Here is a 15,508-nt window from a genome sequence, read left to right on the forward strand (position 1 = left end):
GAAGAGAACAAACAGTAATTTTTTTTTAAAATTCGGCGAAGGTATATAGATCAGGAGCAGAACAAAATGGACCTTAAAAACAACAGAGATAACAATGATGTTTTTTCATTGCGTGGATTTATTTCAGTCAAATTAAAGTTAAAGGATACTAATGGGCGTTATGTTGAGTTTTACAGGAATTGCATTGAAATGGATAATTGACTTGTCAACAGCTTAAAGGGATCTTTAAAACATATTGAAAAACTAGAAAAAGAAGTCTAAGTTGTTTCACAGGCTGAGGACAGTGTAAAAGAAACTGAAGAAAGCTTCGTGGGATATCAAGGAAGAATATCGTAGATTTATGCCTAGGTCACATTTCCCGGCCGGTAGCCGTAGACCGGTGGTAATCGGTAGTAATCCGTGGTGTTAACAATGCCCCAACATCGGTCCACATCGGCCAAGTAGTCCTTAAAGTATCAGTCACATTATCCAGCGATGGGTATACGATGGACAACCAATGCGTTTTATGAGAAAAATGGCGTGGTTGCCGGCCGGACTTACAAAGGCCCAGCGATGCATTGCTAGTCATAAAAGGATGTTCCAGGATAATCGGCTGATGTATTTACATCGCTCATACATTGGTGAACATCTATCGTACATCGGTCGACTACGGGCCAATGTTTGGTCGGACATCGACCGATGATCGGTCGTTATCTGTTGAACACTACTCAATCCTCCGATGACCTCAGATTCAACGAATATTGGACGATGCTCGGCCATACATCAGCCGATCCTTGAAAGATGTGTTAATGATGGGTTGCCGATGAGGAGCGATGTGAGGCATCGTTTGAGACATCGCTGAATTTTAACTACGAATTATTCCCTACCGATGACCCCACCGATTCGGAAAAAAAGACTCAGTCACCGTCCGATCACTAGTGGTGCCCGGCCGGCAACCACGCCATTTTCATCAAAAAACGCATCGGTTTCTCATCGTAAACCCCATCGTTGGATAATGTGACTTATACTTAAACTGGTCGTATGGAGCATAAAATAGAATTAGGAAGTGTGCAGTGTACTTAAATACACATTTAGCGCTTTTACAAAAAGCGACCATCCAAAATTCAGAATAAACCAATGCAGCGACATTCATGTCAGCGCCCAGTGGATATTTGGCTCCTTATGCCTAGGTAACATTTCCCGGCCGGTAGCCGTAGACCGGTGGTAATCGGTAGTAATCCGTGGTGTTAACGATGCCCCAACATCTGTCCACATCGGCCTAGTAGTCCTAAAAGTATCAGTCACATTATCCAGCAATGGGTGTACGATGGAAAACCAATGCTTTTTATGATAAAAATGGCGTGGTTGCCGGCCGGACTTACGAAGGCCCAGCGATGCATTGCTAATCATAAAATGATGTTCCAGGATAATCGGCCGATGTATATTACATCGCTCATATATTGGTGAACATCGTTCGTACATCGGTCGACTACAGGTCAATGTTTGGGCGAACATCGACCGATGATCGATCGTTATCTGTTGAACACCACTAAACTCCCCGATGACCTCAAATTCAACGGATATTGGACGATGCTCGGCCATACATCGACCGATCCTTGAAAAATGTGTTTATTATGTCTTGTCGATGAAAAGCGATGTGAGGCATCGTTGGAGACATCGCTGAATTTTAACTACGAATTATTTCCTACCGATTACCCCACCGATTCGCAAAAAAGCCTCAGTCACCGTCCAATCACTAGCGGTGCCCGGCCAGCAACCACGCCATTTTCATAAAAAACGCATCGGTTTCTCATCGTCTACCCCATCGCTGGATAATATACAATTATGGACTCTTTTGGTGTTGAATATGGTTTGTTATTCACCAGAAAAATATTCATATTGACCGAGGCGAAGCCGAGGTCAATATGGATATTTTTCTGGTGAATAACAAATCATATTCAACACCAAAAGAGTCCATAATTGTTTTATTATATAGTCGGGATTTGAATAAATAAGACAATGAAGGCTGTATGACGACACCATTTTGATTTGCGATCTTCCATTGTTAAAAATAAAAAAAAATATCTCCAGATTACTGTTTGTAACCTCCGTGTTTTCCTTTCCGAGTTTCGCTATATGTAAGACGTCCAAGTGTTAAAAAATAATCCTGAAATAGGTGGGAATAATTGTTTTCCTGCTCAGATACGTAGCTCGCTGCGGCCGTTGCAACCATTGTTTACAACGTTGTTCGATGTTTTGATTGTGACGTCACAATGCCGTTGCACGCGCATTGACCCTCCGGTGAATACGGCCTAAAATCCGGTGAATATGTAGTGTTATGAACTGTTTGCGTTTGTATAGATTATATAGGGACTATAAATAGACTATATAATAATGTGACTTATACTTTACGCTAGCGTGCTTCAATAACCCATGTGAATAATTTTCTTTAAGGCTAACGCCTAGGTCACATTCAAGCCGATGATCGGGCGACTAAATTTTTCTTGTCTTGTCGGTGAAAGAACATGATCGGCCAACACAAGTATCAGGCGACACGCAGCAGTCACATTAATTCCTAGGAACACTGATGACTTAGATAAATAATACTTTAAATCTTTTTTCTTTAGAAATCAGCAATATTTTTTCATAGATCTATTTTCTGATAGGTTACGTGAGTAATGTTTGCAAGGCAAAATGGCAGAATTTTACAGAATTGTGACTCAGTATTGAAAATGTGTGCAAAATTGGTATAAAATTGCATGAAAACGACAAATGGTGTATATGTAAGCAGCACAGAATACTTAAAATTATTTTTATATCTAACGGATTTATGCTATTTCCGTTAAAAATATATATATGAATATATGCATCAACATTTGTTTATGTTATGTATCCTTAATAAGTTAAATATTCGGAGGTCGGCTAATCGTCGTCCGATCATCGAGCTCTAAGCTACAGTTTGATATTAACCGTAGGCTGAAATTTTGGATACCCTTAGCGTCGAACGACGGACGACCGACTTTATAAACTGACTTCCGATGGTCGGACACTGATCGAAGGTTACGGATAACTTCAATTGAAGAAATCGGCCACCGACGCAGAAAAAATTATAAAATGGACAGATAGACAAAAAATTGGTCGACCGACAAAAAAAGAGGTCACAATCGGCCAAGACAACGGCCGATGAACTGACGACTCTCACCTCTCACCCGACGAATACCATTTTTGCTTCAAAACTCGTCGGTCGTTGGTCGTTTTTGGAAATGTGAGTGGATTTTAACATGACTAGTAAATGGGCACGTGCCATTTTACTTTTACTCCCGTTATTGGCACCGGGGTATAGCCTTTGCATTCCTTACACCTGTTTTATTGTGACAGGTACATCTGTACCAGCGTTAAATGAATGACTTGTGAATATTCTTATTATCCTTTATTTCTTAATTTAAAATTTTATTGAAGTGTACGTGTATTTTTATTTTTTTTTGTATGCTGCACTTGACTTTGCAACTTTTCTAAGGTGTATTTCTCTCGTTTCGTCGAAGAATTACACAGTTTTTTGTTGCTTCGGAGTATCTAACAGCAGCTTTGTAGCATGTAATCTATACAGGTGATACTGATTAAACTAAAAAGTGACTAAATGAACAGCTAATGTAGGGGCTCTCAGACACAATGACTGAATGAAAGAATCTGGCGAATTAATTCCCTTCTACAAATTGTGTTCAGATTTAAGGATGACGCTTTTCAGGGTTTAAGTTGCCAGAAAGGGGTTACTACAAGGGAAACAAATATAGTTGACTGTGTTAAACGGAAGAAAAATAATGTTAAAAATGAATTTCATTCTGTAATGAAGACAATTACAAGTTCATGGGGAAGTTATTTCGTGTATTCTCTTACACCTACAGAGGCAAAAAAATATGAACCCCAGTTCATTAATTAAGTACACTCCTCCATTTGCGCTGAGATACGCCGGTAGCCTAGGATCACACACATTATCGGCACAAGACGGATTAATACCCAGGAGCATTTAATCCAACACTGCAAAATTAAATAAAGAACAGCAGGATATGCTTTTTCTTATGGGTATTGGAAGAATGACTTTAGATTTAAAATTGCTGAAAATTTTCTTAGCTAAAATTTTCATGACCTTACCATGTGCCCATATTTACTTGTAAAACCAAAGTATGCTATTCCAAGAATGAGGAAGGGTGCCTCTTGTTTGATACTGAATACTGTTCTTTATCTCTATATCCTTCTTCTAAACGTTTGAATTTCATGGCACCAAAGGCAAGGGGTCTAGTGCTTGCGCAGGGCTCTTTTGAGTATATAGTGAAAATGCATTAATTATTTGAAAATCCTTTTCTGTGCTCTTGAGAATAGAACAAACTAACAAACTAACAACAAACATTGTTATGATGAGGACGTATGTTTCTTTGAAATTTTGAATTATATGGCCCCAGAGTTAGGGATGTTGATAATAAATGATATATATATATATATATTTATATATATATATATATATATATATATATATATATATATATATATATATATATATATATATATATATATATATATATATATATATATATGTGTAGGACTCCAAAGTGCGATGGGACTCCAAAGTCCGAAGGTCACGCCAAAGTCCGGTGGTCTGCTCCAAACCACGATGACTTGACACGCCAAAGTCCAATGGTGCGGAGAACAATTAAAGTTTATGACGTCATGGTACTACTGCGCCAAACTTCAATGCCGCGCCATGCCAAGGTCTTAAAAATAAGTATAAATAAACAAATAAATGCGAAAACTAATCCTTATCTCTCAAATAGATGCGAGACTAACCCTAAACGCTCAAAAAGTGTGTATCAACTTTAAGCTAGATATCTTGGTTGTTTGCAAGACTAACCCTATTCACTCGACTAGTGTGCGAGGACTAACCCTAAATCTCTTGGGTTGTGCAATGCAAGCACTAACCCTAATAAATCGAGTTGTGTTGTGCGAGGACACTAATATATCTGAATTTGCAAGCAATAAGCAAAATGTGATAGTTAAGTTAGACGTTCAGAAATGATGGCTTTTGAATGCAGGACAACGGCGTCAAAAGCGAGGATTAGTATTTGACGTATTTATGATATTTTGTATTTATTTATTGGACTTTGCGTGGCATCGCACTTTAGCGCAACGTGTCTTCATAGGAAAGTTAATTGTTTTCTGTGCCATCGGACTTTGGCGTCATAAAGACCATCGGGGTTTGGCGCAGACCATCGGGGTTTGGCGTGACCATCGGACTTTGGCGTCACCATCGCACTTTGGAGTCTTACATATATATATATATATATATATATATATATATATATATATATATATATATATATATATCTTCGAGCAATTACTTGTATCTTAAAAAAAACGTTACAGTACTTCTTTTGATATTTCAACTCTATTTATCCCTGTGAGCTTAATACAAAAAAATACCTCAATCAGATTACTAAATATGAATTAAATTTGGATAATTTACATTAAAAGATCTTGCATTTTACCTAACAAAAAGGCTTATGATAAATGAGGTGACTTCAATGTTTCAATGGTCAACTTTCCTTACGTATGTAGCAATATACATGTACATATCAATTTTCATGAGAATTATGTTTCCCTACAGTCGCTTTGACATGTACCTAAACGCGTGCTATTTGTGTAAAAAACAAGGGCACCGCTAAGCGGAGCATCCCCTCGCGACAGCAACTTAACTGGTAATGGCAATATTTCATAAGAGATAAATTCTCTCGAGGGACGTTAAACATATTAAAGATGGATAGTATAATGTATTTTGTTTAATGTCCCTCTCAGGAATTTTTTGCTCATATGAAGGCTTGCCGATGGAGAGCTGCACATTCTTTCCTATCATGGAAACTGTCCGAACAAGCGACCATTGAGCAGTGAGGGATTTTTTATTGTGCAAGCATCCACTGGGACATGGTCCCTTGGTTTACATGGTCTCATTCGAAGGACAAGCCTCCACGTCCCACAAAGGGATTCAAACCTGCAACATTACGATCAACTCCCTTACTTTTGACAAAATTATTAGTGGGTGTTGTTCTTGATTCATTTTTTACAAAATACAAAGTGTCTTGATTAAGGGGGGGGGATAAGATGGATACCTAACTTTGGGTAGTAAAGTTTAATTTAAGATATTAAATTGTTTTTCAGCACTATTTATTTTTTAAACAAATCATCTGGGTGGGGGATGTCTATTTTTAACAAAAATCAGATTGCATAGCATTTTAGTGGGGAGGGGGGGGCATAATATGTATACGTAATTGGTCTGTTTCCCTTATACCTAGCAGAAACATATCACGTATGCTATATGTATGTTTCAGTAATTCTAATTATTTACCAACCTAGTTATATCTCACCGCTCCAGGCATTATGTATTTTTTTTTCGTAATGAAAAATAACAATGTACATATCTACATCGAGAGGTTAATTGAACTTGTGGATTGTATTTACAGCTTACAGGAAAAACATGCACCCCAAATTCCAAGACACCTGTTGGAATTTGGTAATTAAACTGCGACGTTCATCAAATTCTTTTCTGGTTCCTGCAGAATCGACACGCCTTTTAAACTGCTTTTAAACTGGTTCCCCAGCAGAAATGATTATTGTCAACTCGTACATAAAATGTCAGGGTTTCAAGACAGTGAAAACGCGATATCTGAAGAAGTATTTCAACAATGAACTTGAAAATGAATAGGCTTCATCTTTTGATAATGCCACACAAGTATGTAAATGCTGAGAGTAGTTAATGCAAAGGTTTTCTGTCAATCTTGCCCACAAATGATTATTGTCAACTCGTACAAAAAATGTCAGGGTTTCGAGGCAGTAAAAACACTGATATCTGAAGAAATATTTCATTAATGAACTTGAAAATAAATAGGCTTCGTCCTTTTATACTGCCACACAAGTATGTAAACGCTGAGAATGGTTAATGCAAAGGTTTTCTGTCAATCTTGCCCACAAGGCGTAACAAACACACTAACACACAAACACACTAACACACACACATATGCACATTCGCGATCCTATATCCCCTCCGCAACTAGTTGCACGAGGGGATAATAATGAGAACAAATGTAAAGACACTGTTTTGACATACAAGTTGATAAAAGAGGATATGAAAAGCCTCGTTTAAAATCATCATTTCGCAAGTTTAATGGTCGATACATTGGCTTTGTCTGGGAATCATTTAGTTAAATGCTCACTGATGTTTTTCTGTCTTGTTGTCGGGCCCTTTTCCCCTTACTTCCCGATAACATTAATGAGAATACGGCGGATTTAACCAGTCGGCAGGGGAAACCCACACTTCAGTGGCATCCGATCCCACCTCTGAAGTTCTTATAGTTCTTATAGTGTTTTCTTCACTCCCTACTGGCATTGTTTAAATGTACAATGAATACTGTTCGTGATTTTGATATTTCATTCAAATGAGGAGAATTATCAATTTAAAAAAAAAGAGTTTTGTATATATTTGAAACAATAGTTTTATTTTTCACTTTTTAGAACAGACAGCACACACTAGTTCTCTTCCTTCAACATATGGTGGACATTTCAACGAACCACAACGGCCTTCTACAAAAAAGAATAGGTAGCCATTTTTATCCGCATGGCCGCCATGTAAAGTGTCTGGATTCTCGTCAACACACTTGTATGTTGTACCAGCTGCATGTCCATGGTACCCAGTCATAAGGTAACCCTGGTACTCCAGTGTCCAGCCTTCAAAGCAGGTTTTCCTAGCTTAAATGAAATGAAATCATTTTAAATATCAAACAACAAAGTAAACATGCACATTTGATAAAGCCAAAACATCTTGTATTTTGAGACGGTCCCTAAGAAAAAACTAGACTGTATACGTAGATTTTCCCTATATTTTTTATGTACACATAAGTCTATATGAGTTACCTATGATATAAAAATTAAAAGAGTTTCTCTTGTTTATTGTTATTTAGTCATTAAACAAGATCGAGGTCAAATCCATTTTGCTTAGCCTAACAGAAGATATAAGTACAGCTATATGGGGTTAATTATGTTCCCCAAACGGAGTTTGGGAACATATTGTTTTTACTCGGTTTCTTATTATTATTTTTTATTTTTCTTATTTGTTCTCCGGTACTTTTTTGTCCGCGAGTGTTCTCAGAAACTGTTCACCCAACTGAGCTAAAACCTTTTTAGGGTTAATAGGTGTGTAGTGTAGGTGTGCGGAACGAAGGTCATTTTGCGCGCATACGCCTGCACGTGCGTGCGCGTGAAATGAGTGAATTGACTGATATACTTAATATAGCTATAACTTTTACATTTTTTGATGAAATGCTTTGAAACTCATTACATGAGGATATATTAAGAGTGTTAATAAAATTACACTGTCAAATTAGCACGAACTCACGCGCATGCACGTGCGCTTTGCTCTGATTGGCTGAAACAAAAAATCTCAATATCTCTTTTGTTTTTCGACGAAATGCTTTGAAATTTTAAACATTGTCATGAATTAGGATATCCTACAAAATAATATGGAAAAAATTTCATGAAATCACGCGCATGCACGTGCGCTGCAACCTGATTGGCTGAAATTTAAATGGCTATATCTCCTTTGTTTTTTGACGAAATGCTTTGAAAAACATAGTCTTGCATTAGGATATCCTGCAATATGATATACAAAAAAATTCAAGAAATCACATGCATGCACGTGTGCTGCAACCTGATTGGCTGAAACTTTAAATGGCTATATCTCCTTTCTTTTTTGACGAAATGCTTTGAAATTTAAAACATATTCATGCATTGGGATATCCTACAATATGATTTAGAAAAAAATCATGAAATCACGCGCACGCACGTGTGCTGCAATCTGATTGGCTGAAACTTGAAATGGCTATAATTCCCTTGGTTTTCAACCAAACAGGAAGGGATTTAGAATATAGATAGATATAAGGGCGTCCTACAAGAAGGTATGGTCATCATGCACGTGCACGCACGTGCGTGCATTTGGAAAGAGTGAAATTAAAAATACACTTGAATGAGTGATTTTGAATAATTTTGGACTAAATGGTTGAAGATATAGTATTTTTAAACTTATAGAAAATTGTAGAAAAGATATGATCATTGCGCACGCGCACGCCTGCAATGTTAAAAATTGAATATAATTGGTATCCCTCTGCGAAAACGTTGTTAAAGGCAAAAATGCACAGATGTTGTCTTATTTAATAAGGCTTACATGGAAATTGGCACAAAAAGGGAGTTGGGGAGTGTTTGGGGAACATCTGTAACGGTCCCCGTTACAATTAGCACTAGTTGGTTATGACATTAAAAAAAAATATTCAGACATGAAAATGGGACTTTAAAAGATATGTCGTTTTTTTTTATTTCTTCCTTCTTTTGTCGCTTCATCTTTTTTTCAAATAAATCATTAGAAAGGCCACCATTTAAGATGTCGTATCTTGAGAGTAAGTGTCCGTATAATTAACAAGGACACAATGCTCATACAAATTTAATACTCAAGACCAATGCAAAAGATGTAGTTTGTTTGACAAACCATGCTCACAATAACTATGAACACGGTCTCTCAAAGACATATTTTCACGTCTCACACGCCCTTCAGAGTAAGGATCAACTCCTTACTCCGCGACTTCAAAACACACTATTACCCCTGCGCCACTGTATGATCGTGACTGTAGTTAAAAAATGAACATTATATTTCAATGTTTAGTCAGAACACATGTTCTTTTCTCACCTGGAAATATTTTAACAACGGATCTATTTTTAACAAGACAAACAGCACAAGGAACGTCATGGTGAATAAGTGATGTAAAAGGGCCTTTGTTGAAGTCATGTGTTTCATACTCTGCTCCATACACATAAGCCCTATTTCCATTGTTCCCATCCACGTACATTCCCCACTCTGGATCTCTAGGTAAACAAAGAGGATCTACAGCCGCTCCTGAATGAGTATAATATGATCCTCCAACGAATCCTGTAAAATAATGTAAAATATACATAGGTACATAAATAAATAATTCTGGATTTTTTTTAAAAACATATATTTTGTGAATATGCCAAGATGTCATCAATCTTTACGGAGCATTTATGGTTATTGTCCATCAAAATTTGCTTAAATAATCTTTTGCATTATCGTTTGCATTTTGCATAGTTTTGTTTTGTTCTAATATTTTCCAAGTTCCAGATCATGATTTTTTTTTACAAAAAAAAATAGTTTTTCTTTTTTTTCCAAGAAAAATTAATCATAAGAAGTTTCCAACTTTATTAAAAAAATAATGATATATGTCAATTTAAAAGGTAGGTCCATTTTATGCTCATTTGGCCATGCCCATATATATCCCTATCCATTTACTAACAACATTATATATTTTTACATGTCAATTTAAATATTGACGTTTCAAATATATTCATTCACCTGAGTAAACTAAGACTGCGTTAGAGGGACATGTCCTCTTTCCCCATCTTGTGTACTCGACCATTCTGTTTCTCACACCTATTTAACAAACAAATTATATATTTAAATTGATTTTATTTAATAGAATTATTTTACAAGTATTTCTTTTGAAGGAATGATCGGCATGGTATCATAAAAGTTACCATTATCGAATGTTCTGAATTTTTTTAATTAACTAAAATGAATTTAAATGAGTATGAAAATGCAAATGTATAAAATTGATACATTATATAAATAATAAAACAGGGCAAAAAGCGTAAAATATAGCGATATTAGCATGCTTTAAACAATACATTAGTCAAACTTTAATTGAAGACCAAATTCTTTACAGGGAATTGTTGTTATTTGAAATAGGATGACCACATGATGTGACCTTAAAAGATACTTATATTTGAAAAAAACGTGGATTTTTTCTAAATTGAAGAAAGACATGATATCAAATAGGCCACAGCTGTGAAAATAAACACAAATCTGCAAATTAATTTACTATCAAAATTTTTAGATAGTTTTTAATCAAAGGGCAAGGAAATAAAATTTAGTATTCATGCATGTACCCAATCAATATATTTTGCAATTCAAAATAACATCAAACTATACCTTCATCCTGTAAGCTAGCATTCACTGCCTGCTGGAACTTTTTCATCGATTCCTCCATGACGTCGGTGAAGCTTTTGAATTCCCGCCTCAAAGCTTCTACCTGATATACACCTAGAGCAGACGACAGTTGTCCTGTTAGATAACCCTGTAACATGTCTTTACAACTTCCGTTCTGAGTATCTCCGTTTGCAACATGAAGAAGGAACACAAGGATTACATAAAACGCCATCATCTGAAAGAAAATCAGTACGCTTAATTATTATGGATATACTCGTATGTTCATTTTAATTCAATTTTTTTTTCAATGAAATGCTCCAGTCACAGTTAAAAAAAACATCATCATTTTTTAACGACACTGTAATTATTTTTGTTTTTATTTTCAGAATGAAAGAATACACAATTATAAACATGTAGATCTCTAAAATAGCAGTTGTATAAAATTTTCTAGCTACCTAGATTTTATATGTAAGAGGAAAAATGTGACAAAATTTCAATGAATTCAACTTAATAGCAGTGCTTGATCCCGTGAACAATTGCCTGCTCAAGAGTTTAGTAGTTTTCCTAATAACTGATTCATTCTAGGCATTACATTTCATTTATTTCTGAAGTTAATTATTTAAGATATAAAAATGAATCAAATATGATGAGAAGTCCAAAGTCTGCTTTAAAGCTGATATGATTTATAAATTTCATAATCCTACCTGTTAATTGCTTGTTTCAATGCTAACAACAACTGATTTTTAGACAATTTTGACAATTTGCATGTTATATATTTATATTTATACCCTTGATACAGGGTATGATTTTCCCAACAAATGATGGTCAACATCTGGAATCAACCCACACATTTTGATCTTATCATTTAAACATGAAGGAGATAGATTTAAATGTAATTTACACAGGATTTGTGTATTGACTGAATATTTAAAAGAGAGCACATTTATGCAGTATTACCGCTATTTTGATTCTTTTTGTTTAAAATAAATTACAGATCTTTATAATTGCACTCACAAAACCCCCCCAGCTCTATTAAATTGTAAAGCATATTAGATATGACGATACTTCTCGATTGTTTTTGTGTGCAATATATTTAATAAGTATTCTGTATTACTTTCATTAATTGACTTACTAATAGCTTGTTGATATAGATTTGAAAATCGCAATATTCATATCAAATATATAAGGGTAATTGAACTTATATTGGTGAATATTGGAACAAGTTGGCTGTACAAATACGCAAACTTGCGAGTGCATTTGTACAGCTAAGGAGTGCCAATATTCACCAATATAATTTAAATAACTCCTTTATTACCTGGAGTATATAGCTAAAACATTTCCTCATAATTAATAATACTTTTTCCAAATAAAAAAAATCGAATTAATGATTTTTTAGCATCGGTATTCAAATTTTTGTTTATCCTGTAACTCTAGTGTTCAATATCTTATCATTCCGATGGCCCTAGAGAGCGTTATGATTTGCTTATTTAGGTTTTAATTGGTCAAATACATACTACATTTTTAATAAATAATATCATTTTTGTGTAAAAATGAACACATCTTACCTATATGCCACTTCTTTCCTTTAATTTAACTCTGAGAATTTTACTAAACGACATTTTTTTACAACAGGGCGTTCGATATTGAACTCTCGTATTCGTATTTTTCGGGCATACTCTTACACGTGATATAAACTCAGCGTTCAACAAAGCGTCAAGATATTGAACGCTGAATTTCTCTAGATTTCTGGTAGTATTTTATTAGAGACTAATTATTAGCTATATAATAAATTTATTTATTTACAATTGAAATGTATTGACAAAGCATTTTGTATTGACTTGTGACGATAAATCGTCTTTAGCTTTGGATTGAAGATATTAACACGCCATTTAGTCCTCTTTATCAGACACAAACCTAGATACTGTTTTTGACATACAATAATCAATTTCGAAAATTCAGCTTTAAAAGATCATAGTTTACCTGTTTTATTAATTTGCGATAAAGAATGATATTTTTTGCTTTGTAATGTAGTTTAACAAATGAGTATATACATGCATATCTTTGTTTTCCCCCTGACAAATTCTTTGTAGTCGTAATAAATAATTAAAATAATTAAACTGAATTATATCAAATAGTGTCATATGAAGTGGCATATTTCTGCCCAATACATGCAAGATAAATTTTATTTACATGCACCATAATTATGTACATATACATGCAACATATTTATGTCAATGTTCCAGATTATTATGTTGACATGCAATTTTCATTATAAGAAAATATAATTCAAATGTGCGGAATTCAATTTTGTCAACATGCAACTTATTTACATTTATGTTGACATGCAAGATAATTCTGTCAACATGCGACTTATTTATGTCAAAATGTTGATATAATTACATGTATGTTAACAAGATATGTATGTTGGTCTGAAACTTATAGTCTTGCATGTTGACATAATTAATTATTTTGTTTGTAAAAAAAAGTTCAATGAACATAAATCACTTTTTTATTTAAATATTAATGTTCACTAAATAAATGTCAGTGACAATTAACTTCCATGTTGGCATGATTAACTTGCTTGTGGACATAAAGATGTTGCATGTCTACATATATAAGTATGTTTCATGTTAAAAGTTCATAATGAATCAAAATCGTGTCATTTTTAAGATACCTGTATTATACAGAGAAAGATTTATGAAAATTATAAGTATAAAGCGAAGATATAACTAAACAGCACTGTAAGGCAAGAAAAGATTACACAAAATTTAAGCCTAAAAACAAAGGTTTTATCTACCGTTTTCATTTTTTAAGTGTTCAGATCACACCACTTTTATATTGAGTTCAGACTTGTAAACAGCGTTCAAAGGTAAGAAAAATGTTCTAACAACTTCTTTAAAAGATTTTTTTCATTTTTTTTTTTGTCTAATGCAATTATTCACGGGACATGATAATGAAAATATAATTTAAACTTTTGTGCGCACGGAAGAAGTAAAGCAATATTTTCGTGGGGCATATTGAAATTATGTTTACTTATATTTTTCTCCCAAAAAAAAGATTTTCAAAGTTTTGAGACCTGTAATTATCTGAAACCTGATATTTTTGATAATTGACACAAATTGCGCTAAGATTTATAGTTTGTCAACGTTTCCCTTTGTACGTCACGGTGTCTCGATATCATTTTGACCTTGCATTTAAGGAACAGAAAACAGACCGAAGATGATGCTTTAAAATTGAGAGAAAATGCTACCAGAGCGCCCTCAGGCTGTTTTTGTTGAATTGACAATTAATAATCACTGATACTGATAATATATAACGAGGAAGACGACTATTGATTAAATTAGTACCAAGATTAAGATAAATAAATTTTACATTTGAGTAGGTTGTTCTTGCCTTCAAAACCCTACTTACATCAGGTTGTAATCAAAACCTATATTAACAATGATGAATGAGACAAAATAAGACTTTTTCGAAGAACTTCATGCACAGCAAATTATGTAAAACATTAATTAAATTATCATTAACATCAAAAATAAACGAAAGCCCATTGAGATCATTTTGGTAGGTTAAAAAAAATTTTTTTTCGCGTTATAAAGCGATGTTTTCATTATAAGTTTCGTTATAAGTTTCGTTATATCGCGTAACTTTTGCGATATAACTCGAAACTTTCGCAAATAAACGCGTAACTTTCGCGATTTAACGCGTAACTTTCGCGATATAACGCGAATCTTTCGCAAAAAAACGCGTAACTTTCGCGTTATAACGCAAAACTTTCGCGATATAACGCGAAACTTTTGCGATATAACGTCTAACTTTTGCGAATAAACGCGTAACTTTCGCAACATAACGCGAAACTTTCGCAATATAACGCGATACCTTTGCTGTGTAACCAATTAAAAGACATTTGCATGAGTCTCAACTGTCTTTTGATTTTTGTGATCAAGTTTGGTTATTACAATGATAAGCAAAAGTCTATTTTAAACTTGGACTATCACATGCTACAATTTTAATTTGTCTTCCTATTAAATCTATCTTCACCGTCTTAGATGATCTTTCTCAGCGCTGTTCAAACAATTAAAAGATTATGCGAGTTTTCCAAAAGTTAAACTTCAATCCCTATTATTATAATCAAGATTGTGAATTTTGGGGAAAATCACCCCTTTCCGGCGTCTTTTTGTGCATTCTCTAGAGAATTCGAAATAATTTTATTTTAAAAGAACAAGATCGCAGAATTGTGAAAATTGGATAGTAGAAATTTTTCATTTGTCTCCATTGGATTTACTGTAGAAATTCGATATCGGAAAAATATTGACAATTAATTCAAAATATAATGTACAAACTCTGCCGTATATACCTTAATAGTTTTGATTTTTGGTCCAGTCCAAAGAACTTCTCTATAACTTTATATCGCCAAAGTTACGCGTTATATCGCGAAAGTTT

At 34.4% G+C, this 15,508-nt stretch overlaps 1 protein-coding gene across 1 annotated transcript; it reads right to left on the bottom strand.

Moving 5' to 3' along the window:
* Nucleotides 1–7,519: 7,519 nt before the first annotated feature.
* LOC134237475 (uncharacterized) lies at nt 7,520–11,799 on the bottom strand. Its single transcript, XM_062719564.1, has 5 exons — nt 11,773–11,799; nt 11,072–11,303; nt 10,436–10,513; nt 9,755–9,994; nt 7,520–7,767 (listed from the first exon to the last, which is right to left on the bottom strand). Exons 2-5 carry the CDS (start codon nt 11,301–11,303, stop codon nt 7,523–7,525), a joined length of 795 nt encoding a protein of 264 aa, XP_062575548.1. The 5' UTR covers nt 11,773–11,799; the 3' UTR covers nt 7,520–7,522.
* Nucleotides 11,800–15,508: the final 3,709 nt, after the last annotated feature.

This window comes from Saccostrea cucullata, unplaced genomic scaffold, assembly GCF_032062105.1.
Source record: "Saccostrea cucullata isolate Sc308-1 unplaced genomic scaffold, CSIRO_AGI_Scuc_v1 ctg999, whole genome shotgun sequence".
NCBI classification, from domain to species: Eukaryota; Metazoa; Mollusca; class Bivalvia; order Ostreida; family Ostreidae; genus Saccostrea; species Saccostrea cuccullata.

What these genes read in the sequence shown, in the direction of transcription:
- LOC134237475 (XM_062719564.1), bottom strand. Translation starts at nt 11,303, where the DNA reads ATGATGGCGTTTTATGTAATCCTTGTGTTCCTTCTTCATGTTGCAAAC. An exon ending in CGCAGTCTTAGTTTACTCAG is followed by an intron (nt 9,995 to 10,435) that starts GTGAATGAATAT and finishes ATTATTTTACAG; the next exon opens with GATTCGTTGGAGGATCATAT. An exon ending in CGTTGTTAAAATATTTCCAG is followed by an intron (nt 7,768 to 9,754) that starts GTGAGAAAAGAA and finishes ATTTCATTTAAG; the next exon opens with CTAGGAAAACCTGCTTTGAA.